Source organism: Xiphophorus hellerii, chromosome 22 (assembly GCF_003331165.1).
Source record: "Xiphophorus hellerii strain 12219 chromosome 22, Xiphophorus_hellerii-4.1, whole genome shotgun sequence".
Classification (NCBI taxonomy): Eukaryota; Metazoa; Chordata; class Actinopteri; order Cyprinodontiformes; family Poeciliidae; genus Xiphophorus; species Xiphophorus hellerii.
In genome coordinates this window covers 9,996,439-10,021,645 of record NC_045693.1, presented here as the reverse complement: position 1 = coordinate 10,021,645, position 25,207 = coordinate 9,996,439, and the positions used below count along the sequence as shown (strand labels likewise).

At 36.5% G+C, this 25,207-nt stretch overlaps 1 protein-coding gene across 2 annotated transcripts; it reads left to right on the top strand.

The window, feature by feature from the left end:
- The first annotated feature begins 66 nt into the window (after nucleotides 1-66).
- Nucleotides 67-25,049, top strand: tasp1 (taspase, threonine aspartase, 1). Of its 2 annotated transcripts, XM_032553086.1 has the most exons (14): nucleotides 69-272; nucleotides 788-989; nucleotides 1,664-1,731; nucleotides 2,894-2,962; nucleotides 3,319-3,439; nucleotides 4,367-4,451; nucleotides 4,527-4,606; nucleotides 4,758-4,864; nucleotides 6,903-7,022; nucleotides 8,936-9,014; nucleotides 13,981-14,091; nucleotides 17,251-17,358; nucleotides 18,140-18,213; nucleotides 23,801-25,049. In XM_032553086.1, the coding sequence occupies exons 2-14, from the start codon at nucleotides 860-862 to the stop codon at nucleotides 23,891-23,893; spliced, it is 1,245 nt and encodes a 414-aa protein (XP_032408977.1). In that variant the 5' UTR covers nucleotides 69-272; nucleotides 788-859; the 3' UTR covers nucleotides 23,894-25,049. The 2 variants fall into 2 exon arrangements, with proteins under 2 accessions (XP_032408978.1, XP_032408977.1); XM_032553087.1 differs by lacking the exons at nucleotides 17,251-17,358; nucleotides 18,140-18,213; nucleotides 23,801-25,049 and adding an exon at nucleotides 14,808-15,297 and having other exon boundaries at nucleotides 67-272.
- The last annotated feature ends 158 nt before the right edge of the window (nucleotides 25,050-25,207 follow it).

Genomic DNA, 25,207 nt, shown 5'->3' with positions numbered 1-25,207 from the left:
TTCGATGAATTATGGGTGTTTTGCGCCCTTTCGTCCACGTGAGCCAGTGTTTGGAGACCGCACTTCCTTAGCAACGAGTGTCTGAACCCGGAAGTACTTTCGTATGCTTCAGCTAACTAGCCATGGGCTGTTCTGGGGTACGAAAGAGTAAAAATAAAGTTTGTTATGATTAAAAGTATGAGGACAGGTACTGTTCAGGTGTTTTATACCCTTGTCCGGTAATTTGAAGGTTAGGAGCCAGTTCTGTCGCCGATATGAGAGGAGGGAGAACTGTAAGTCGGAAGCATCTTCTTATTGTGTTAGCAAGCTTTTTGTTAACACGCTAAAGTAAACAACTTGTTAAAGTTTTAATAACTTATTTGTTCATTATGTATTTTTATCCGTAAAACCGAAATATTACACACAAAAACGAATGGCAGTATGATGAGGAAAATTGTGTATGTCTTGAAAATATTGTTCGCTGCTCAAAAACTTACTAATAACGTACATTTATACGTAAAAAAAAATGTTTTTCAGATTTTATCCATACAAATCATGATAATAAATTGCATTCGACCTATCAAATGCAGATTTAAAACAGTTTTGGTTGTTAAAAGACCACTGATTGTTGATTACAATATTTTATTCTAAGTAGAATTATAAATACCTGCCTGTTGCTTTGTGGCTTCACTGATACAGTGCTACATACACATTGCTTTGCAAGAAGTTCTTATTGTTTATTTAGCCAGTCAAATAATTCCACTTTTAAATTTCGATGTTAATGTGTACATTTCTGGTCCTCTCACAGGTATGCTATGAAAATGATTTTGTTAAGGCTGCGTGACAGGCAACGATAAGCTTGTGAAGTTATGCTAAGGGTATGGAAAGTTTAATTAATTGTACTGAAGAACAGCAGCCTACTTCTGTGATGACCAACTCCCGGTCCAATCAGGAAGCATGCAGGAGTCAAAAGGCAAAATGTGCTGGGGGATTTGTCCTTGTGCATGCAGGTGAGTCTGGAATTTTTTTTTTTTTTTTAAACCACACATCCACTTTACTTTATTAAGTTCCCAAAAGGCATTTCATTTGCAACAACTAGTTTCAGCCATCACACATTCACGCGAACAATTAGATGAAGGTGAAAAAAATCATAATGTTAAAATGAGATAAGTTTAGAAAAAAAAAAACAATTTAGAGATTATAGAATATAAACTAATGCAGTTAGTTAAACCTTCTTGGTCTTTGTAGTCCTATACTTATAAAACCTCTTACTTTATGAATTATGTCACAGAAATCCTTTACTTGTGAAGCCTTTATTTACCAGGCAACCACCCTCCAAAAAAAACAAATAATTCTGCAAAAATCCTGACACACCATTTGTTTCTTCATACTTTTTTCTCCTATTTTAAAGTTCGTAGAAGTTGACCGTACATATGTGACACACTTCACAATGTTTCTAATCTTGTTATTTTTCTCTCCTGTTAGAAGAACTCAATATAATTATACAAAAAAATAAAACAATTTATTTTTTTTATCAACAAATAGCATTGGGTTTAGGATATTTGCAAATTGATACATTCAGATTTTTCTTTGATCTAATACAACATCCCAAATATGTCACAGGTAATTGAGTAATTTGCTTAGATTTAATTTAAAAAAATTAAAAATTATTGCTTGCTTTCAGGAGCAGGTTACCACTCCGAATCTAAGGCAAAGGAATATAAGCATGTGTGTAAAAGAGCCTGCCAGCGGGTAAGTTTACTTTGTAAATCTTGTGTTCCTACCCTGCATAAAGACTCACTTGCAACAAAAAATCTGTCAGGAGATCCGATAGCCTTTACAAAGACTGGGAGAAGTCTTCTGTTGTGTGCTAGGACTAGTTTATTATTGTGCGGTACAGCTGGCATTGTATTGGATTCTTGATGCTATATAGAAGTGGTGGCATCTATGAAGCGAAGCCTGTGTACTACTGAGACCTGGTCTTCAAGAATTTGAAGCAGGACTTCAAATTGTCTTGGCTGTAGCATAATGCTGTTGTGGTGTGATCTGCAGGATTTTTGCTCTGTCCTAAGGACTTTGGTAAAATGGCAGAGCATATGGTAGAATTCTTATTGAAAGGTAGCGTTAATAAATACAATATGTAGAAGAGTATATCTGTGGCATATTAGAGACATATTCAGTTGATATTAAAATTGCAGCACCACGGTTATTGTTTTCAAACAGAATGTTTTTGCAAATTTGCAGTTATCGTGCTACGTTCCACGTTGTGAAGAGCTTTACAAGTCTAAAGGCAGCCTTTGTGAATTAATAAATCAATTGTCAGTGTACAATTAAGCAATAAATCCTTCTTTATTTGTTTGATGTTGCTAAATATATTTCTTTAAAGTCAACCACAAATACAACATATTTTCAGCACAATTCCAACATTTGTGTTGGCTGTTCTGCTGAGATGCTTTCATGCATTTGTTGGGGAAGGGTTGTGGTGTTCTCTCAAGAGAGTCATCATTCTCTGTCATTTCAAGATAGTTTTCAAGAATCCAGTTCTGCTTAGACTGATTTACATATCATCTATTCACAATACAGACAAGGAGCCAAGTTTCACAGTTTTATTTTTTGACTTAGAAATGTATTTTTGCAACTCCAAATAAGTAGTTTATAATATTCCTAAAAAGTTTTCTTTGTGTTAAGGGTCGTTTTCTTTAGCACTGCGTAACATTTGTGTGCTGCTTTAGAGAGAAGTGCTTTAGACACAGCAGGGTACGTTTATGTTTCTCTGCATTAGATGCATTGTGTTTACCTACATTTATAGAATAAGATAATGCATTGCACCCATTCAGCGTTTGTAATTTTACAAACGCTGAATGGGTGCGATGTGATTTGTTCATTGTTTTAATTCAGTCATTATTATTTCCAGGCTGTAGACCAATTGAGAGCAGGTGCACTTGCAGTGGAAGCTGTGACTGCTGCCCTGGTTGAACTAGAGGTTGGTTGAATAAAAATCATTTCATAATGTAAACGAGCTGGTTTGTATGACTTTGACATGCAGTAAGTGACATATAGTTATTTAAAACGACTGCAAGGAAATTGTACATGCTTATTTTTTTGTCATCGCTTTTATCACAATAAACACTAGAAAATACCTTAACAAAAGATATTATCTTGCATACTAGCTGACAAAACAAAATATTTTGACAATTTCATTTTTAGAAGTAGATTATAAATGAGTAAACTCTGTTGGGGTATTATCTTAAATATTAAGCAACACTCCTTTCTTTAAATGATTTTCCTGATATAGATATTGTTTTTTGTCTACTTTCCACTTGATTTAATTGCTCTCAGGACTCTCCTTTTACAAATGCTGGCATGGGCTCCAACCTTAATCTGTCGGGGGAAATTGAATGTGATGCAAGCATCATGGATGGGAAGTCGCTTCATTTTGGCTCAGTCGGAGCCATCAGTGGTTAGTTTCTACTATATAATATATAATATACTGTATGTGTTTTGATATCCTCTCCAGTCTCTCACAACAACTGCAGCCGTCCATACCACAGGATTTATACACTAATTTTTACATCTTAAAAACAGCTAAAAAAAATATTATGTTGCTGTTTTATAAATCTGTATTTCCACATTTTGATTTCCCTTAGATTTTAACTACACTTGTACACTTGTAGCATCTTTACTGCATAGTTTTTATGCATTTTCTCTTACTGACTTTTACTTCCTTACATGACTATTCACATCTCTAGACATCTTTCCATTTTTATTATTTTCCAAACACAAAGGTTATTGCATTTTCACAAAGATTTTATAGTGAAGTTTCAATTCTTCCAAAAATACTTTAATCTGAATGGGTGAAGAGAATCTGAAATATATTCTCTATTGAATTTACCTTTAGATTTTGACTAGGTCATTCGAAAACATGCATGTATTTTGTTCTAAGCTATTCAATTGTAGCCTTGGCTGCATGTTTAGGGTTGTTGTTCTTGTAGAAAAAGGTTGTTCTTGTAGAAAAGAGTCTGAAGTCTATTACAACAGGTTTTCTGTAGGACTTCTCTTGTATTTAGCTCCATCCATCTTCCCATCTACTCTGACTAGGTCTACTCTCTAATTCCTGTTCAATAAAAGCATCTCTACAGCATGGCGCTGCCATCATCACTATGTATCACTGAGAGGTTTGTTCAGGGAGATGTGCAACCATCATCGTCCGTCACTGTTTTGTGTTAGTTTGTCATAAAAAAAAGTTTAAAGTTTATGCTTGTATTTTAACAAACTCTGGGAAGACTGAAAGGGTATAAATGTGTTTGTAAGGCATGTAACTCAATGAATTCATTACACTGTAATGCTCTGCTTAAATGAGAGACTTCATTTGTTTTTTTCTTCTCAGGTATAAAAAACCCCGTCTTAGTTGCAAGCTGCCTGTTGACTGAAGCACAGAAAGGGAAGCTCTCAGCAGGCAGAATACCACCCTGGTGACTATCAAGCCTCATGATCAAAGATCGGAATGTTAGCACTTCCCTCTTGTTAATTGTGCTGTCTTTCTGCAGCTTTTTGGTGGGGCGAGGAGCACATGATTGGGCAGTGGGACATGGAATACCTCCATGCCCTTCAGAGAAAATGGCAACAAGTGAGTATTGTTGAATTATTTCTAAACATAAGAAAAAAATCTTAGAATTTGTATTTGACAGTGAATAAACCAACACACCTTAAAAGAAATAAGAAGACTCGCTTTACTTTATATGGATGCAATTGGGGCCACATTATTTTGTCACATCCAGAGTTCAGTTTATCTGCATACAAGAGGAACAAGCGAAAGATGGAGCTAGCAGAGAAAATGGACACAGGACAAAACCAGACAAAGAAAAGACGACAATCAAGTGAAAACGTGAGTTTTTTTCTTATCAAAGACAAAAGGGAACATTTCACTAGAAGTGAGTTTCCACACAACTCAACCATTTATCCAGTCATCATGAAACTCAAGGAGAAATGTTTATATGCTATGAAGAAACTTGAGGATGCCTATGAAAGTCTAGCAAGTTCTAAAACTGTCTCCTAAAGTCTCATTTCCTCTCCAGAAATGAACTTATTTATTGAGTGAAAATAATTTAAATCTCAATCTGCCAGGAGTACGACTACATTTGACTTTAAGCTGCATTTAACATCACAACTGCAAATTGTGTAAATCTAGCAATTTACTTGTATATTGCCAGGTCTTTTAGGAAGGAGTACGGAAAAAAACAACGTTCATGTTAAAAGACCACAGATTTCAAATGACTGAGCTAAAAAGAATCAAATGTGTATAATTTGACATAAGTGACTGGTAATTTGAAGGGAAATTAGGAAAAAATGGAGCGAGAGATCAATAGGCAGAGTGGTGAGTATAGCGAGCGCTGTGCTGGTCTGTTGTAGTGAAGACATAGCTGAGCAGAAAGGCAATACTGTACCCTGATGTTCTCTTTATTGAACAGTTTAACTAGTGTGAAGTAAAATGGTTTCATTTCAATAAATTCTTGCACAACACAAGTTTTACTGTTGTAGAATTAACAGGATTTAAATGACAAAAAATAATATATGCCTCTATTCTTTCATTTTATTCTAGTTCTTGTCTTGTTATATCTTACTTATTTCTGTTTTATGGATGTTACACTACATGGTGTAAAGTTTGGTAGCCTGTCACTATTTAGTGAATCAGTTAAAACGTTCGTTCTCTTATGAACTCCCTGCCAATGGAAGCGGTGATAGAAAAGGGTGGGAACGTTTGTCTTGATTCACATGCGAATCTTGTGCAACGTAAATAAACATGTAGCATACAAACTTCATCGGAATTACTTTTTAATCGTATTTTGGTTTAGTAAACCTACAATATAGTTCACTCACAAAATGTTCAGTGCAAAAGAAAACAAATAGCTTTTATGGGCTGCTTGTTTATTCAAGTGACCAATGATTCAATGATGAATCTTTCTGTCAAATGGCTGTTATTCCAAAGGAAGTGTTTGTTTTTCTTTTCCAAATGCGTGACCTATTGGAAGATTAATTTGTGACTATTTGATGCAGTTAACAGCAGTTAAGAAATTATTCTTGGTTTTAAATTTGAAGGTGACATTTAAAAGGAAATTACCAGATTTAAAGTAACAACTTATTAGAAACATGGCCTCAGCTGCCTGTTTTTAATTTTGTGCACAATGTTCTTTTTATGCCCTCCTGACTCGTTACCAAGCAATAAAATCTTTCCTCTTTTCCTCATTCTCATTCATGGCGTAAGAAACACCTGTGTACTGATGGTGTATAGTTAAAATTTCTAAGGAGTCTAAAACATATTGACATAATTTTTATTTTCCCATGTTTTGGAGCCATCATTTACAGTGGAACTGAAAGGCATGGATGCTGTATTGCACAATGGTTTTTAATTTTGAAATTGCTGGCTCTGGCCTCGTTTTGGTCTTACAACCCCAGAGAGATGACTGATTCAAGAGAGCAGATGATGGAAGAGAAAAAGCCTCACATTGTTTTCTTTTCTTGTTTCTTTCCTTTTTATTCCAAAGTTTAATCAGGGTATTTAGGTTCTGGTGAACGTGGAATTGTGATCACATGTTACGATGCCGATTTGCACGTTTCACATCCAGATTTTTATTCATCATCCACTGTGGATTGATCACAGACAAATCACTTCCGACACAAACCGTAATCAGGGAAAGAAAGAGTCAATTTAAATTACAGCAGAGCATTTTTATTAAAGACAAAAGGGGAGGAAGGGAATTCGTGCTGTCCTTGCCTATTTTGTAAATATTCAAAGTATTGTCTTTTGTGGACTCTGAAAGATTCGCTATTTATTTTTTGTTGCCGAAATTTTTAGGTAATTATTTTCATTTGTGTTCATTTTATTCCATCCACGCAAATAGTTTTTCTTTCCTGGTGTGATGTAGGAAAACGGCTCAGGGTGCCTTGACACAGTCGGAGCTGTTGTGGTCGACTCAGAGGGGAACGTGGCTGCAGCTGTGTCCAGTGGAGGCCTAGCTATGAAACATCCTGGAAGGGTTGGCCAGGTAGGATCACCCTCTTCATCTATCGTGATACATTTATTCTCATAGTGGCTTGTTTTTAATATATATACACTTGTTTCTGTTATAAAAAGTAAGCACACAACTCAGAAAAATGCAGTGCTCTTCCAAAAGCATTAATTCGCCTATATTTTTTCCTACTCTGCTTCGCCACAACCACAAATGTCAGTGTAAGCTTTGGTAGAGCTGGAAAAATTCTATTTTAAAAAATATCAATTTTCAAGCTCTATCAGAGATTCTGAATTGTATATATTTCTGGGACATTTTGTAAGAATTTCATTTCAGCTCTGGCTATAGCCTGAGAGTTGCATGTCTTGTTGAAAGGAGAATCCTTATCCCAGTCTCATAAGGGGATGCAAAGACTTGCATCTGACAGGTTCAATAACCACATTTCTGTGCAAATACATGGCACGTTTTTTGGCTATTTTTTTAAAAAATATTTTGAAATCCATTTAATGTTGTCATTCTTCTAAATTAATAAACAGTAATTTGTGTTGGTCTGCCACGAAAAATTTTACATGAAGGTTTGTGATTGTAATGTAAGAAAAATGGAGATGTGGAAGGGGTACAAAGAGAGTTCAAAGTTATTATATAAATAAAATACACTTGTTCATTTCAAAATATATGTAAGTAAACAGATATATTTTGTTCCCTAGTTTGATGTTGGCTTTTCTTACAGATCTAGACTTTCATGACTCAAAAGATTTTTGTAATCTTTTGGTGATGATCATAACCACTATCTTCTGTTTCAACTGAAACATTTGGATTCATTGCTGCTTTTGATATAATGGATAATTCATAGTTGAATCTGACGGCCATGGCCTCTGGGGCAGCAAAGCAGAACATTTCCTCCAGTATGACCATTCAATTTGATATGATGGCCTTCTCTAAAATGCTGCCTTTGATGTCGACTGTCGCCAGATAACTGCTTTTCATTTATAGTTTCAGAAGAGAACATCCCAACAGGTCTGTTCTTTGTTTATGCTGGGTTCACTGGGAAACTATTATGGTCCCTGTAGTGTTTTTTTTTTTTTTCTTGAATAGCAGAGATACAACGGTCAGACCTTTGTGACCCATTTTCTTTCTACAATTTCATCAAACTCTAATCTAACAATATAGATTTTAACCTATTCTCTTTTTCTTTCAATATCTCATAAAAGATTATGTTTAGCTTCTGACTGAGAGGTCACAGCATAAAATCAAGCAAGGAGTCACCAAGTGCTTGTTGTTGTATCTCTAATTCTCGAACAAGATCTCCTCCTGGCAGACATTTAGTATATTTTTATGTTCCACAATCACCAAAATTTTACTGATCAATGCGCTTTTGGAAAGCCGAAACACAGCAGCTTGGATATTTCAGCAAACAGCTGTTACCACTGAAGCCTTACAGCTTTCTGTTCACCTTTTTTTTTCCTTTGCTATTTTAGTCTGGCGCTGCCTCAGCCTGATGTAATAACCCAAATAAACTTCTGGTTCCTAATGCATATTGCCTAAATTAATGAGAGTTCCTACTGCAAAATAACTTACCAGCATACTAAATGTTTTTGTTCAACATGATTGCGAATGTGTGTATAGTAAATGTTTTACTTTGAGCCAGTTACAAGTAGTCCTGGGTTTTTCTTTTCTTTAATGTAGGACAACTGAAAAATGGCTACAACATGAAACTTGAATGGATAAAGTTAGTAGCGTTGTTTGCCTCAAACTAATTAGCAAACTTTATGCTCATATTCAGCCCTGAGTCTTGGGCCTGCTAATTAGGTTGAAATAATTACTGCAGTCTTCCTTTCTGTTTTTATGCCGGTGGTAACATTTAGGAGTTGGTAATAGTTTTCCATTAAAGCTAATTCAGCAAACCCTTTCTTAATTTCCAGTTTTATTTCTCCCTGTTTTTATTTTAGGCTGCTCATTATGGATGTGGCTGCTGGGCTGAAAACGTCTGTAACATGAACTCTTACTCTACAGCAGTGAGTACCTCAGGTATAACCTCTTGTTCTACACAACTTTGCATTTCCTCAGGAGTTTGTGCTAAAATATCCCAGTGCAGTGACTCTGTTGTTTACCACTGGCCCATCTTTTTGTTTTGGCCATGATATGAATTAATAGACTGACTCAAGGCTAAAAAGGTTTGACATTGCTTTTGGATGACCTCTAAATTTTCCTGTTGAGAGATTCACATCAGTCACTTCCTGAGCTGATTGAGTCAACATACTCTCTCATACACTCATGGTTAGCCAGCTGCATGCCAGGTGCATTGCATAGCTGTGTGGATTTTTAGTGACATTTGACATGGGACACCTGCTGTAGATATACTAGGAGAACTGGTGTGAATTGAATGCAATAATGGGAAACTCACTAAGAATAGTTGTCTACATTTAAATGATCATATTTGACTTAACCTTCATGTGGGGTATTTTTATTGGGACTTAAATTTCTATTTATTTGTGAAAAAACATGTCATTTTATTTTTCCAGGTATGTAATATGACCCACATATTGGTCTTTATTAATTTCAGATGTGTAAAGGTGGTAGAGAGAGACCCTGGTAGGTTTTAGGGAAGTGCAGAGAAAAGTGGTTTTATAAGATATTGACTCAAGGGGACTATTACTTGCACATAGTTTACCTTCCGCTTTAGAAGTATGTGCTACTTTGTATTGTTTATCAGACAAAATGTAAATAAATTCAGGGGTTATTTGTGGTGGTAAAATGACAAAATGGGACAAACATTGCAATGAATCTCTGTGAAGTAAGCCCTGCCTTTCTTTGACTTAAGGTAACAGCTTTTTACCTACATAGGTCATCTCCAGTCAAGAAAAATTCACCATCCAGAAAACAGTCTTCCTTCTTTTGAGTAGATTATTGCATTTTGAACAGCTGTAAGTCTGCTTTCCTTTTAGTTTTAAAAATCAAGTCAATGCAGTCTGGTTTTGAATTAAGGCTGTATTCTTTTAAGATGTGTAGATGTCTCCAGCATAGCTTCTGGGGAACATTAGAAGCCTTTTGATGTGGATCTGTAGCCTAATGCGTCTCAGTGCAGATGAGCTGAGTTGATCAGACAGGCTTCAGCTTGAGCTTTATGTACTTGAACCTCTAATACGTCCTGAATTATTCACAGAGCTAACTTGATGGTGTGATCCACTGCAATTATTTGGTTGTTTCAAAGTAATTAACAAGAATCACTCCAAACTTGCTGGCAGATCATGGTAATTTTCTTAAATATGGTTGGTATATCACTCTCTAGATGATCAAACAAGATGACAGATGCTGTCTCTCTGCAGGTTAGAGGTGGTAGTTTTTTTATGCATTTCAGCTGATTGTTCTGTACCTGTTGCATTTCCCGAGCAGCATCTGAGCAGGGTGTTAGTGAAGGTTGGTGTCGGTCTGTTATCTCAGTAGATCAAGTGCATATGCCTCCTCCCTGTGTGTATTTTCGCTTCACCCTGTCTTACTATATTGTGGCTTCTTTGCTTTGATGTAACCAACACAAAGCCAGTCTTATGGGTTTGAAAAGCACAATGTGGGTTCCAGCTCAACACCTGTTTTTCATTTCCTAACTTGAAAGCCGTTTCCATCAAAAGAAACAGAAAAACAATATTTTTTAATTTGTCACAAGGAGCGTGAACCTTACCCTTCATGTCACCCCTTTTTTTCATTTGACAAAGAGCCACACACAATTCTTCCTCCACCACCTCTTCCTACTCCTCCTCTTCCCTTTTTCCGATTTAGTCAGATTTATAATATGTGGCTCATATGGGTCATAGTTTTATTACTTCATCTGGTCTTGGCTTTGCTGTGGTCACTGAGGCATCAGCTTAGAAACAGATTTCATCTGCAATTACTAGCTCATTTATTTATTTATTGTTGTGTTGCAAGTCTCAATTTTATATCCAGCTCTTTGTGCCACATTGATAATCTCTGGTTCCTTTCTTCTGCAAGGCTCTTTAGTAAACTGCAGAGTAGATGGCGAGAGAAGCTCTCTCCTTTGCTTTAGCAAGAGCTGGAAATCCCTCCAGGCACTTGGCCTGCATAGTTACTAACCTGCATTTTGTTCTGTTGTAGTTACCTGGAGGTTTATGGGAGCCTTAATTCGTATTTACAGAAACAATGAGGCTGTATTATTCCTCAGCCTTTATATGAGTTTTCACAAGCGCTGTGTCGTCAAATGGGTTTTATTTTTACTTTCCGATTCCTATTCATTTTTCTATGTAATCATATCCTTTACTTTTCAGAGATTTGAAATGTGTCTTAAGCGATGGAGTCAAAAATGTCATAATTTTTTTTTTATACTTTCTCTTGTTATTGGTAAATAACATTAAATTGAAAACAAATTATTTAGTAGTGATTGTCCAGCTCACTACTTGCTTTATATATTTCCCGCTTAGTTCTACAACGGTTCTTTCATCTTAAGTCTTTAATTAAAAGTCTTTTTAGCTAGATATTAAAGTAGGTGCGAGAGTGACCAGATTTTTTTCTGACTCTATGGTAGCAAGTAGTGCCCATCCCTCACATATTGCTTCAAATAGCAAATCAGCTAGCTGAATGAAAAAAAATTTTTTGCATACGAGAAAAGCAAGAATATTACTTCTTCAACAATATATACAGTATTAAGAAATATTTAAAAGTTTCAGTAATAAGTTAGCTTGTGGCCTGCTTGGTCTGTCTTGTTTTTCTCTTAGTCAAGTGATGTAACAGTGTAAAAATGAAATAAATATTTCAATCATCATGTCTACTTTGGAAAGGTTTGGGGGACAATAGCATAATCTGGGATGACTATGGTAGAAAATATTTGTATTCGACAACTTTATGTGTCTTAAAACTGTGTTGAGTTGACTGCCAGGATCTGTTGAATAGCCTGTTTCTTTCATCAGTGTGATGATGGCAGAGACATATTCCAGGATGACGATGCCAAGATTCGTTTTGCTTTTCTTTCTTTTTTTAAGTGGTTAAGGGAAGACGAGACAGTATTTAAATGCATGACTAGTGTACCACAGACTCCAGACAATGATCCCATTGAAAAATCTTTTGGATGCCCTGGAGATTGACTTTAGGTTGCAATCCGACTCTTCCATCCCTAATTAGACCAACTGGAAAACAAACAGAAAAATGCAGTGACTTTGCATAATGCTCAGATTTTTACCCAGAGATGATTTTAATGGCTAAATAATGTACAGACACCACATGACAATTTATCACAATGGTTTCCCCCACAATAGGTCTTCAACTTGAAAATGTCAAAAAATGTTTTTTTTTTTTTTTTTTTTTTTTTTTGCCAAGGTTTGTCAGTTTGATTTTAGGAATTTGTTGAGCCAACGTTTTGGCATAATTTTCACTGGACTGCTCCTTTTAGCAATATTAGAGTCTATGATAAAGACTCTTTTAATAGTCTAAAAATGTTTAGTGGAGTTCAAGTGTTTTATATTTGATTGGCGACATCACACCTTGATTTTAATGTGTCACCCGTTGGTATTTTGGTTTTTCACATACTAACTCAATGTTCTGGAACAGAGACCCATCTAACATATGAGGACCGGAATTGAGAAACACTGCTCTCAATCCTAAAAGAGCCAATTCACTACCTGTTTGGTCACTGGACAACATTGAATTTTAGTTGAACTGAACTTAACCTTCAATTGAAATGAAAATGATAAACCAAGCACCAAGACTGCAGTTTTCTGCATTTAGAAAAAAATCTAAATAATGATACCAATGTTCAGAAACTTTTAAAGGTATCCCAATGCAGCTTTGGACACTTCATCCCTTATTTCACAGCTAAAAGAGTTTTTGTGTTTAATTATTTGTGAAAGATTTCAAACCTAAGAACCAATTGCCATTCTAGAGATTTCTAGGTAGTTATTTTGAATTATAAAAATTACAAGACTGCGCAACCCATATACAGAGGCCTAAATCCTCTTTGGGTGTGGCCGTCCCAGCCCGCTGACCTTTGTCGCATCTCTTCCCCCTCTCTCACGACCTGCTTTCTTGTAGCGTCACTATCAAATAAAAAAGCTACTAGAGCCAAATAATTATGCACATTAAAAAAAATACAAGAAATTAGAAGTCTGAAAAAAGCTACAATATTGAGATAAAGAATGTGGAGAATTGTGTTTGATTTCTAAGTGCTCCACTTGGAGTAAAGAAAAATTCAAACTTATTCTTAAAGCCTCAGAGTTAATTTGACCTAAAAGCCATATACCCATTCAGTATATTAGAATATTGTTGAAATATTTTTTTTAGTAACTCCCTCACCAAGTAAAACTCATTATATGGAGTAATTAGGCAAAGATGGATGTTTTAGCTCCTTTATTTCTATATCGTAATAATTTTTTGCTAACCACTAATAAGATTAGACCAGTATAAAAACTATTTTTAGAAACGGAAATGTGGACTTAATGAAAAGTGTGTTTAATACTTGCTTAATTTCAAAAGCTATTTCTAATTTGACAAACGAGACTCATCAGGATATACAGTACAGACCAAAAGTTTGGACACACCTTTCTAATTCAATGGGTTTTCTTTATTTTCATGACTATTTATAAGGCAAGAAATCCCACTTATTAACCTGACAGGGCACACCTATGAAGTGAAAACCATTTCAGGTGACTACCTCTTGAAGCTCATCAAGAAAATGCAGAGTGTGTGCAAAGCAGTAATCACAGCAAAAGGTTGCTACTTTGAAGAAACTAGAATATAAGGGATATTTTCAGTTGTTTTACACTTTTTTGTTTAGTGCATATTTCCACATGTGTTATTCATAGTTTTGATGCCTTCAGTGTGAATCTACAATGTCAATAGTCATGAAAATAAAGGAAATTCATTGAATTAAAAGGTGTGTCCAAACTTTTGGTCTGTACTGTATATTCTAATTTTTTAAGGAAGACTGTAGTCTAAATCTATGACAACTCAAAATGTTGACCACATTTGATTTTCGCTGTGTGTGTTTTGTCAGGGTGTGGAGAGCATCTGATTCGCACTATGCTGGCTCGGGAATGCTCCGCTGCCATGCAGTCTGAAGATGCCCACCAAGCGCTGCTGGAGGCTATGCAAAACAAGTTCATCAGTGAGTCACCCGCATATGCCTTGATGACCACTATTTTCCAAACAAACACACATTTTCTGCAAGACAATGCTACGTTTTTGACAAATGCATTGAGGGAATTAAACAAACAGATGTTCCTCCTCATGAAGAATGAGTGAACCACCAGAAACATTTAAAAAAAGAATCAAAAGAGACAACTTTTAACGTTTTATTGTTAAATAGTAAACTGATGTTCCACACATCACAGACGACAGCCGCAGAAGATTTAAGAAGACATGCACATTTTGTTGCGTGCTTATTTGAAGGTGTAATTTTGCTGGATTCCCTGAGGTGGCTAGTTTTAGAGATCCTCGTTAAGTGTGTTTGCTGTGCAGTGAATGACCAGTCTGTGTTAGAACAGAGGAAACAAAGAAAACACAAGTGGATACATGTGGTGGTTTCAGCCTTGTTCTGGCCTCTGAAAGTCCATCTATGTCTGGCTCTGTGATGTATTTGTTTTCCAACACTGAGGTCAGTTTGAAGTTATTTCATGTTTCTGTCTGAATTCACATCAGGTTTAAACACAGCTCCATAAATCTTTATGGCAGCTCAACTTAATCAAAGCTACATGATGGGCTAAAATTGACTAAACGTCTTTGAAGCCATATACATCAGATTTTATATGTTAAGACAATAAAAATGTCAAACTTGTTTCACTAATTATTAGGGCCATAATTAGCCTTTTTTTCTCTTTACAGTTTGGAAGGTAGGGAGGAATTCAGTCCGGAAAGACGGTTCACCCTGGCTCTGCCTCTATCAACGTTTTACTTTTCACTAACATGGAAAGCATTCAGTTCTTCTGTTTCTTCTTTGTGACTGTCAAAGAACCATACAGACAGATCCCACAATAATTGCATTCATTCCAATTGATACTAGTTATCAAACAATGCAGTCAATTTAAGTTTGTTAAAATTAGTTTACAAAAGTTTGCCATCTAAGAAAACCCAGGAAATTGCAGAGTCATTGAGTTGTGGCATTCATTCTTCCTGAACAAACATGTATTGACTGTAAACAATCACTTACATTGTCTTGTTGACTTTGCAGCAATCAATCATATTTACTAAGCATGTAGCAACAGTGGAGAGGAAAAACTGGTCTTAAGCAGCTAAAAACCTCTATGAGGACCAGAACCTGACTCAGCGTGAATATGTATCTGCCAACTGGGTGTTTAGGAGTAGAGAAGACACAAAAAAAAACAGAAGCACTGACCCAGGAGTACTTTCTAGTTCAGAGAAAAGTAAGGAGTTAATGGCAACAGGAGCTCCTTTTAGGAGAGAATCACATCTAGCATGATTTAAAAGGCCTTAACATGAACAAGAGCACATGTAGTTGGTCACCAAAAAGCTCAGCCAATAGCTTTGTGTAGGAGAAAGGCAAGGTTAAACACTTAAAGACTATCACCTGTAGAAGGAGAATGTGAAATAGTCTCCAGGTCTTGTCTCAGATCAGAGTACAGTTCTCCCAGTGCCTTTATATGTTGAAATAACCCTTGTTGAGCTTTGCTCATTTTTTTTAAATACACTGCTGTTATTTTGAAGACAACTCTCACAAGGTAAATTCTGGGTGTTTCTGTGTCCTGCAACCAAAACCAAAAATTACATTGTGGACTTTTTAGCAAGTAGAAGTGACAAACACATACCATTCTGTTTCCCAGCCCAAACTGAGACTTTTGAGCCAACTTCAACATTTTTGAAGAACACAAAAAGAGCACTTTAAAGAGCACAGGATATTTTAATTATTATTGTTTACTTTTCTTGCTGTTGTTTTAAGAGTTTTGTAGTCTGTTTCTTTTACTAGCCTATCTCCAGCTAACGTTCCGGAATACGTTGTCCAGGTGTGTACCCCGAGAGGCGGTCTGTCGCAGGGCAACACAGAGACAGACATGACAAACAACCATACACACACACACCTAGAGAGAATTTAGAGACCAATTAACCTGACTGCGGGAGGAAGCTGGAGTACCCGGAGAGAACCCACGCATGCACAGGGAACATGCAAACTTCGTGCAGATAGACCCTGGGCCAGGAATCGAACCCAGAACCCTTCTTGCTGCAAGGCAACAGCTCTACCAACTGCGCCACTGTGCAGCCCTTGCAGTTTCATCATGCAACAAATTAGGTGCTTCTTTTTTCCAATTGGTTTTTTAATGCGAGGTGGGACAACTATTTACCCTGTTAATTTTGTTATTATTGCACATACAATAGTTATATTACCTGTCATTATCCCTTTTATTTTGCCCACATGAAGGCAGTGAAATATTTGTATTTAGCAGACTCCTAAAGAGGATAATTGCATCAGAAGAGAATAATCATTTCCAGTTGTTTAACTTGGCTAAAAAAAAGCAAATAACTCAAACGGGGAAGAAAGGTTTTCAATAAATCCCTTTCATTTGATTAAAGGGATTGGGTTATGTGTAGTCCACACCAAGGTTTCAATAATTGTTTCAAAAAGTCAGGCAGAAAAAATATGCCTCTGAAGTTCAATACTCCTGGATTTAATCCAATGCTAGGGGCACATTTAGGACTGATTGTTCAAGGAAATCTTTTCAAGTTTAAAGCTTATTTACATTTTGTGGTAGTTATGATTTAATAAAAGTGAGTCCTTTCTGAACATGAGAGCCGCTTACGTTTCAATGTTGGCCTATGATTTGTCTGATTAATAGCTTATTTGCACCTTTTACTACTAGCAGCTACATAAAGTTTTTTATGCACCGAAACTTACTGTTATCTTAAAACTTTTCAGAATAAAGGGTTTTCTGTGAAAATAGAACACAAAAAACTGGTAAGTCTCTTTATTTTCAGTTGGTTAGATCACTGATACCCAACATTGCGGTCGGGTCAACAAGTATAGGGTCTAGAAATCCTATACAGAAATTAAACTAAGCAACAAAAAGTGGTGAAGCATATTTACGTTTTAATATTTGAGGAAATAAAAACAGCTGCTGGCTGTTGAGACTGTTTGGGTTATTATTCATCAATTATATACCCACTGCACAGTTTAGGCATTAGATCAATCTGCTATTGTCTTGTGTCCTTTTTTGTTTCTTTGTTTGTGTATTTCTTTCTAAATTTTTTTCTAAATTTTGATTGAAAGAGATGCCGTGTGGACACAGATAAATATGTTGGCCTTTTATGTTTCTAGGCTCACCGTTTCTAGCCAGTGAAGATCGTGTTCTGGGTGGAGTTATTGTCTTGAGATGCTGCAGATGTGTGGAAGCACAGCCATCTCCAAATATTCAAGCTGCAATGGGTAAAGCATTAATATTTTCATCTCTGTACACAGATCCATTCCTCTAACACCAGTTCTGACTGTGAATATATAAAAAATGAACGATTGGTTGAATAAGTAAAAGTGGGAGGAGATGCCGTGGCTTTCCTCGCTGGTGGTCTGGGGTTTAACTTGTGCAGTCAGGCTCTGGTTTCACCCCCTTCATCTCAGATTCAAACTCAGACCTCCCACTTTGGAATCAACTGCTAATCTTTGCACAAGTGGCTCCTTCTGAGAACTGCTCAGTTTGACTGTTTGTATTCATGGATCTGGTTTCTCTACCTGCAGCTTTGAGACGGAGTCGTCTCTTTCTGCTAGGCTGAGATCTTAAGATCAAAATCAGGTTGAAATGTTTTCAAAGTTGTGACCATTTCTCACTACTTTGGCACTTGGCAAAATGTAATGTTTACTGGTTTTCGCCATTGTTGACGGTGTGGTGTCTGCTATGGCTGTTTATTTTTGTGTTTTTATTCTGTAAAGCCCTTTGAACTGCCTTGTTGCTGAAATGTGCTATATAAATAAACTTGATTGGTTGACTTCATAACTGTTGATGTAGGAATTAGCAGCATGTCACGTACTTCACATTAGAAAGGTAAAATGGTCCATTATCAAGATTTGCTTCTAATCTTCTGTGTCTTTGTGTGATATGTTGTAGGCCTTTCAAATTATGTACATTTTGTGAATTTGAATGCTAAAAGACTGCCTCATATTATTTATTCTGGATAAGCTTAACCCTGTTTTATGTTTTATTGTTCACTCGCAGTGGAGTTCCTGTGGAGTCACACCACAGAGAGCATGTGTGTTGGCTACATGTCTGCCCAGGACAGCAAAGCAAAGGTGAGCGTTTGAATTGCCAGATAATGTAAAATATGTTAATATTAATATATAATATATTTAATAACAGTTGTCCTCCATAAAAATTTTACAGGTTAAAAAAAGATTTTAAAAAAATAGCATACTGTTAGTAATATACTTTTTTGGTTTATAAAAGTCAAATAACTCTCGTGTTACAATTTTTTAATGTAAAGAAAAAACAAACAAAATCCTCAATTATTTTGTAGTGCAAGCAGTGTTTGCTAATGTTCCTGACATGCTCTTATTCTTACCTTGGTTATATGTGAACTTTATGCTGCAATTTAGTAATATCCTCGGAAAACCTTCATCCTCACCCAAGGATGTTACTAGTAGAGATGCACCAATAAGATTTTTGTACTTTAAAAAATAAAGCACACTTATTTCATTACAAATTCATGATTTGTGCTTGAATAGCCTCCAAACTATTCACATTCAACAGTAAAAAGTTACTTGCGTAAAGTGAGTGCAGCTTCAGGAGTCAGCCATCTCTGAATCTCCTGGGGCCGGGTGTCCACTTCCTCTTCAGGGACCAGTGGTGATTTTGATATTGAAGAGCGCAGCCAGGATCACAGCTGCTCCACCAAACCTCACACTGCCTCTGCTGGAGGGCGACTGTGGGATTTGAGCTGCGCCTCTTGTGTTATGCCATCTGCACACCAGAGCAGCTGGCTTTTCTGTCCGTCATGCTCCCTCGTCGGGCGCAAACAAGATTTCCCTCGCTGATCCCCAGCTGGGACCAGAGATGTTTTCTGCTCAGTGCCTACATACGTTCATTAAGGGGGTACCATGTTGAACAGCATCTGTTTTCTCTCTCCCGTCAGATGAAGTTCAAATAGCAAGAGATAGGAACTTTAAAGCGTTCAGACTGCAGTCCCAGCTGCTGTGGTCTGCTATAGAGGCCCACGAAGTGCCACCTGCATGGCCATGACCTTGATGGTAAATCTGTGGGAATGTTCAAACTCGAAGTTAGAGAAGAGTAGAAGCAGAAGTAGCTTGGAACAAAGTGTGCCAGTGTTGTCCTAAGACCTTGTTTAAAACAAAATGAAGCTTAAAATAACTAAAAATCTTGCAACACATGTATTTCTCACACCATGTTTTCATGCACAGTTTTCTGAGCTCAGACATTCACTGCCTTGGCTGTGAATCTTCAAACATTCCTTCCATTCCTATTGGCTGACCATTTCTGCCCAGCCAGAGTTCACCTTTCTCTGATTAAATGTGATAAAACATGAAAGGTGCTTTTACACAGCAGCATGAGTATTTAGTAAAGAGGTCACTGGGTTTCTGGTGTCTTTTGATTTGTTTTTGCTTCAGATAGCTTAGTGTTCGTAGAAAACCAGACAGAGCAACACTACATAGGGGACATTTCTGACCTGTAAAATATCACTTTAGCCATTTGTGATTGAACAGATTTGTTTTTTACCATGACTAACAAAATTTTAAAAAAGCAACATTTGAGTCTTCTTTTAGTAACAGACTTCACACTAAAGAGTGTTTTCAATTTAGTCTTTAAGCACTTAACATGGTGGATTTACTGGTAGGACAAAAGAGTGAACGTTTTGGTTTCTGACCAAACATTTTCTGGTCAAGGCCAATCTGGTGCATATTTTCTCTACATCTCAGCTAACAATTTAGCATGGATTGTCAGGCACTTGTATGGTTGTGTTATATTTCTCCCATTTCTAACAGATATCTGTTAAGTCTTTCTCTTGTCTCTCCACTTTTTACTGTGACACAACCAGTGTTTTCATGAAAAAGAGCATCTGGTTTTATTCAAATATTCACCTGAATTTACCCTGAATTAACTTCAGGGCATCAGATTATGTTTTGCAAAGCTACAAACCATTGGTTTAGACTGAATTTTGTTTTCTGATCACCTCGGTTGAATAAAGACAAAGAATGACAACACTACCACCATAGCTTTGTTTTCTCCATCTTAACCACTATAAAGATTTTCTTCTTCAATTGTGTAAAGCCAGAGAAAATCAAAAAAACATGCATGCTTTTCTGGATATTATTTGTTTTGTATTTTTTTTTTTAAAAAAATACTTTTTTTATTATTCATCTTTCAATGAGTTAAAAGTTAAAATAGCATATGATTGTCTTTGTAGTTATTCTAAGAGGGAAAAAATCTGAAAACCACAACAAAAAAACAAGAGCTTGGTTACAGAGCTACATTTATGCTTTCGTGTACACTGTGGTGTTAATGTGTGGCTTCTGTAACTCTTAAACACATTTATGTCAACAAAGAATGTTGTTTTTCTTAAACATTTGAACAATGAGCTGTCCTGTCCATGCTATATTTTGACACAGCTGTTGTCCTGTCATGTGGTTACTTTGGTCATCGAGTAACAAGTTGTAAACAGGTTTGCATGCCTTCTTTCTTTTCTACTTTATTTTGCTCTTTTTTGAAGTTATTTTTTTGTGCAGAATTTTTGCAAGTTTCTTAAACAGAAATTCTCTGTTGGTCAATAGCAGTGTTATCTTGTGAAGGAAATGTTAAAATTGACACCACTGACAATCCTAAAAGCCACATTTGATCATATTTAGACTTTTTTCTTTTTAAATAGGGCTTGAGCCTTGTTTATGACAGATGTGATAGAACGCCTTCAAGCATGCTATACAAACTCTTTAAATTTGTCAACAGTTATTTTCCAGACATGTCATTTAGCCCTAACATCATTTTGGGCTTTTGATTCCCATGAAATCAATTTTTTTTTTTTTTTTTTGTGCGATCATGTTAAAGTAACTAATTTTCCTAGTGAAAATGAAGAGAAAAACTTCATGACCAGTGGTTGCCTATCCATCGATGGGTTCTATGGTTGCCTATGCTTGCTCTTGTACTGCAACAAATGTGCAGGAATCAAACAAGAACTTTTGCAAAACTCTCACACATTTCCTCCATACTAGGATTTCTCAGGAAAGTAAGAGTACTCACTCAATCCTTTTCTGTGTTCCCAATAAGTGGCTGCAGATCCATTTGTTGTATTCCCAATTTCTTTTTGAAACAAATCAAAACAATCTATTTTCAGAAATTGGACCTTGCACTCTGCGGTACCAGGTGACCCCTCATTTTATATACGGTGGTGGCATTTTCAAGGCTGGCTTCCAAAGGCCACCAGTGTATCAGACAGAGCTTTTAAAGCAGGTTTTTTGCCATTAATATATGTTGAAATACCCTCCTTAACGTGAGTAAAAGCAAGAGAGTTAGTCTGTTTAGGCACTTGTTGCTGTTTTCAGAGTAATGTTATTATGCTCAAAGCTGTTTTCAGAGATTAAATCAGACTTGTCCCAGACATGTTACAGCACTGCTGCCTGTATAAATGCATAATGTGCAACATTTACTCAACATTTCCTGCATTTTTTTCCAAGCTAAGAACAAAGCCCTAAAAATCAGTATTTGGGGTATTACTAGCCAAAAAAAGCCATTAGAGAAGCATTTTTATATTTGCTTGAAATACATGTTAATCTCCTTTTATGAAGTGTAAATCCTCCCCTTTATCCTCAATGAATGTTTTTGTAAAACAGTTTTCCTCACTTGTTTGGTTATAAACCCTCCGATTTTTGCTGCTTAGTAATGCTGCCCTTTCTATCTTATAAAATTAACATCCCATTTTAGATATTTTCTTCTTTTCTTGTATTGTCAGATTCTGTATCTTGAGTTGTTTACATCAGAATAGCGTTATTACTTGACCTTATAGCTTTTAACAGGACACAATTCTTACATATACTGGTGTAAATACAGTATATTATAGGTTTAAGCTGTCTTGTCTGTCAGCCGTATGAACTCAAGAAGCCAGTTAACTGTGCCCTGTGGGGATTTTCAGTGGAGTATTTGGTGTGAAAACTGTTTCCCACTTGTTATAAACATCAAAAGGAAAACATTTAGTTTAAGTTGATCATGACTCCTATCGAGCAGTTCAAATTAGACCTTCCTTTAACCTCATTTTCACAAGATGAAGGGAAGAAGATGAACTCAGACGTGTACGAGGCATAATGGCCCCCTGAGAGTATTGCCATGTGTGGTTGGCCTTGTCTGGCTGCTGTCCCATTGTAGTGACAGTTGCCCTCGAGGTGCTCAAGGGAATAGTCTGAGCCAACACCAAACAGCACCAGTCAACTCTTGCATCTGGATGAATTATGTGGGACCAGCTCAGTGGCCTGACTCATCAGTTGATTTTCTCCTCTCCCAAGAGGAAAGGAATCAGTGTTAGCCTTTCTGCCAAGAGAAAGGAAGGAGGATGACAGCCATTATTGGCACACGGGGGGTCGATGACCTGTGATCCTCAGATGGACATATCACTCATGCCTTCACAGCTGTGTTTGTGACTTTCTTTCAACTTTTCATTCAGTTCAAATTGAAAAAAACAAACATGATTCTAAATACTGACTAGAATCAGTACAAATACAAATTTGACAAATACTGACTGAATATCTTCAGGGGATCTAATCACAAATGGCAAGTTTCTAGAACACTTCCACAGATTAAAATAAATGCAAACTTGTATTCTCTTGACACTAAATAAACAGTCCAAAATTATTTAAATTAAGCAGTTAAATGAAACAGTTATAGCTTAGAATATACTGTATATGTAGCATCCCGATCCACACTATATTCCAGTAGATGGCGGTAATGCATATGAGTAAGTTGCTTGCCAACGGCCATAAAAAAGAAGAAGAAAAAGAACAGTTATAACTTTTTAAATCTATCAGTGTATATGGTTCTGTAATGTGCATGTTTTGAGTTCTTGTGATTCAGTTTCTCTATTCTGTGTTTTTTTTTTTTTTCAAATATTATACAAATGAGATATTATTATTATTATATGAGGGATTATTTGCTATAATTGTCTTTGTTAGTCATTTATTTTCTCAGTTTCTTTCTGGGACAAGTTGGTAAAATAAGGTTGCTGAATACATCTCTTCACTGTCCTTAGGAAAATTAAAATGTAATTTTTATTTTATTTTTAACTTTTGCAACTTCTAGAAATGACATGCTAAATTACTCATAACACTACTAAAGATAGCCACATAGCTTGATTTGGACACACACTGCCTACTTGTAGCTCATGAATTAACATGGTTGGAGTAAACTGGTAATATACTTCTCTGTGGCAAACAGTGAGAAGTAGAACCAGTGGAATAGAGGTTTATATCTCCCAGTTTTTGAGTTGAAGTTTCCAAGTTTGAGCCTCATTGCTTTTTGTGTTGTGATTTACTGATTATTCACTCATTTGAAGAGTTTCCAGGGATTGTTTCCAGTTCAAAAACAATCCCTGGAATGTAGGTTTTACCAGTGGTATATTTTAGAGACTTCACCTTTCCACCTCACCTGAACCAAATGACTGAATTCCCTCATCAGCAGGTCATTCAGCTCTGCAGAGGGTTGCTAATAAGCCATTCATTTGGTTCAAGTGTGTCGGAGAAAGGAGGCATCTAAAGTCACTCGCGTGGGCTGGAGTTTGGCACCTTTACGTTAAACCAAATTAGAATTGAAGCCTGGTGTGAGTCACTCTGTACTTAAAATATACATAGACTTTTAAAAGTGTTTTTTATTTGTTGTTGTCTGCAGACTCACATATCCAGATTGCCTCCTGGAACTGTTCCTGGCCAGTCTTTGGCAATCGAGGGAGGGGTGTGTCGGCTGATGGGCATCGTGGATTGAACCGCTTTCCCTCTTCCCTCTCTCTTCTTCGGGGCTTCCTTAGCAATACTCCTATACATACTCAGACAATGCACATACATGCACTCACAAATATGAACAGCACCCCTAACTTCCCACAACCTTTGCGATGCCAGAGATAATAAGCTTTCTTTGTTTGAACAGGTGTTCAGGAAGAAGTGATGAGCGATAGCTATACTTAGTGCACTTATAGGACTTCCCTTTGCCGTTGCCGGCCTCCAGTATGCATTCTATGCCAGTTTACCCTCCAAGCTCTCCAGTGTCACCTGGAATAAACTTGATGCATCATTATATTGATGTACCATTACTTTTCTTTGATACTTTTTCCCCCCAGCTAATTAATACGTCCCTGCATTTTGTACACAAGCTATAATCTAGGGAAACAGGGTGGATGTTATATTGTGTTGCAGAAGAGATGTGACTATTTTCACATTTTTATAAATTTCAAATCCAGGATATTTTTTGTTTTCAAACAACAATAAATGAAATATGTAAAAGTGCACCTTTTGAACTGTCTGCTACTCACGATTTGTGCTTGCAATAATTTAGAGCCTTGGGGTTTTAACAATAATAAAAAATGCATTAGTTTGTTATGTAACCACCTGTACTGTTAAGACTCCAGCATTATTTAAAATAGAGCATAATGCTTATTTTCCATCATTTCAGGCATTGAATGTTTTGCTTCTTTTATAAAATGTGCATATATAAATACTGCATGTCTAGAATGAGCTACTTTCTCTTACCCTGTAGTTAGAGTGTTGATCTGTAAGGAGGAAGCCGAGTGCTTTGAGAGTGGCGACTGTTACTTGTCATTTATAAATCACATTTTATTTTTCCACAGTCCCACTGGCAAAGAGGTTGTATTTTCCTGCTGGCAGAATCCAGCTAAAACAAATGTCTATGTCATGCCCATGAAATGGGGCTGTTGAATTGTACTTGAAAAGGGTGACTGTCTGAACTAACTATATTGGGAAAATGGAGTTAGCTGATGTGCTGATTTTACTTTATTACTTAGCAACATGAAAAAACTCCTGTTGATTTCTACATAGAAATTATATTGAATTATATAAGCTTTGCAAACCATATATGTGCAACACTCTGCAGTGCTGAGGAACTGAATAAAATCTACCTTGCTACACTTTTGCTTGTGTTTTAACACCCCAATATAAAATGAGTTATTCCACCTGTATCCATCCATCCATCCACCCATCCATCCATCAAACAATCCATCATTTCCCTCTTAATGCAGGGTCGAGTCATAGGGGCAGCAGAGAGGTAGATGTAGTTTCTGCTCAG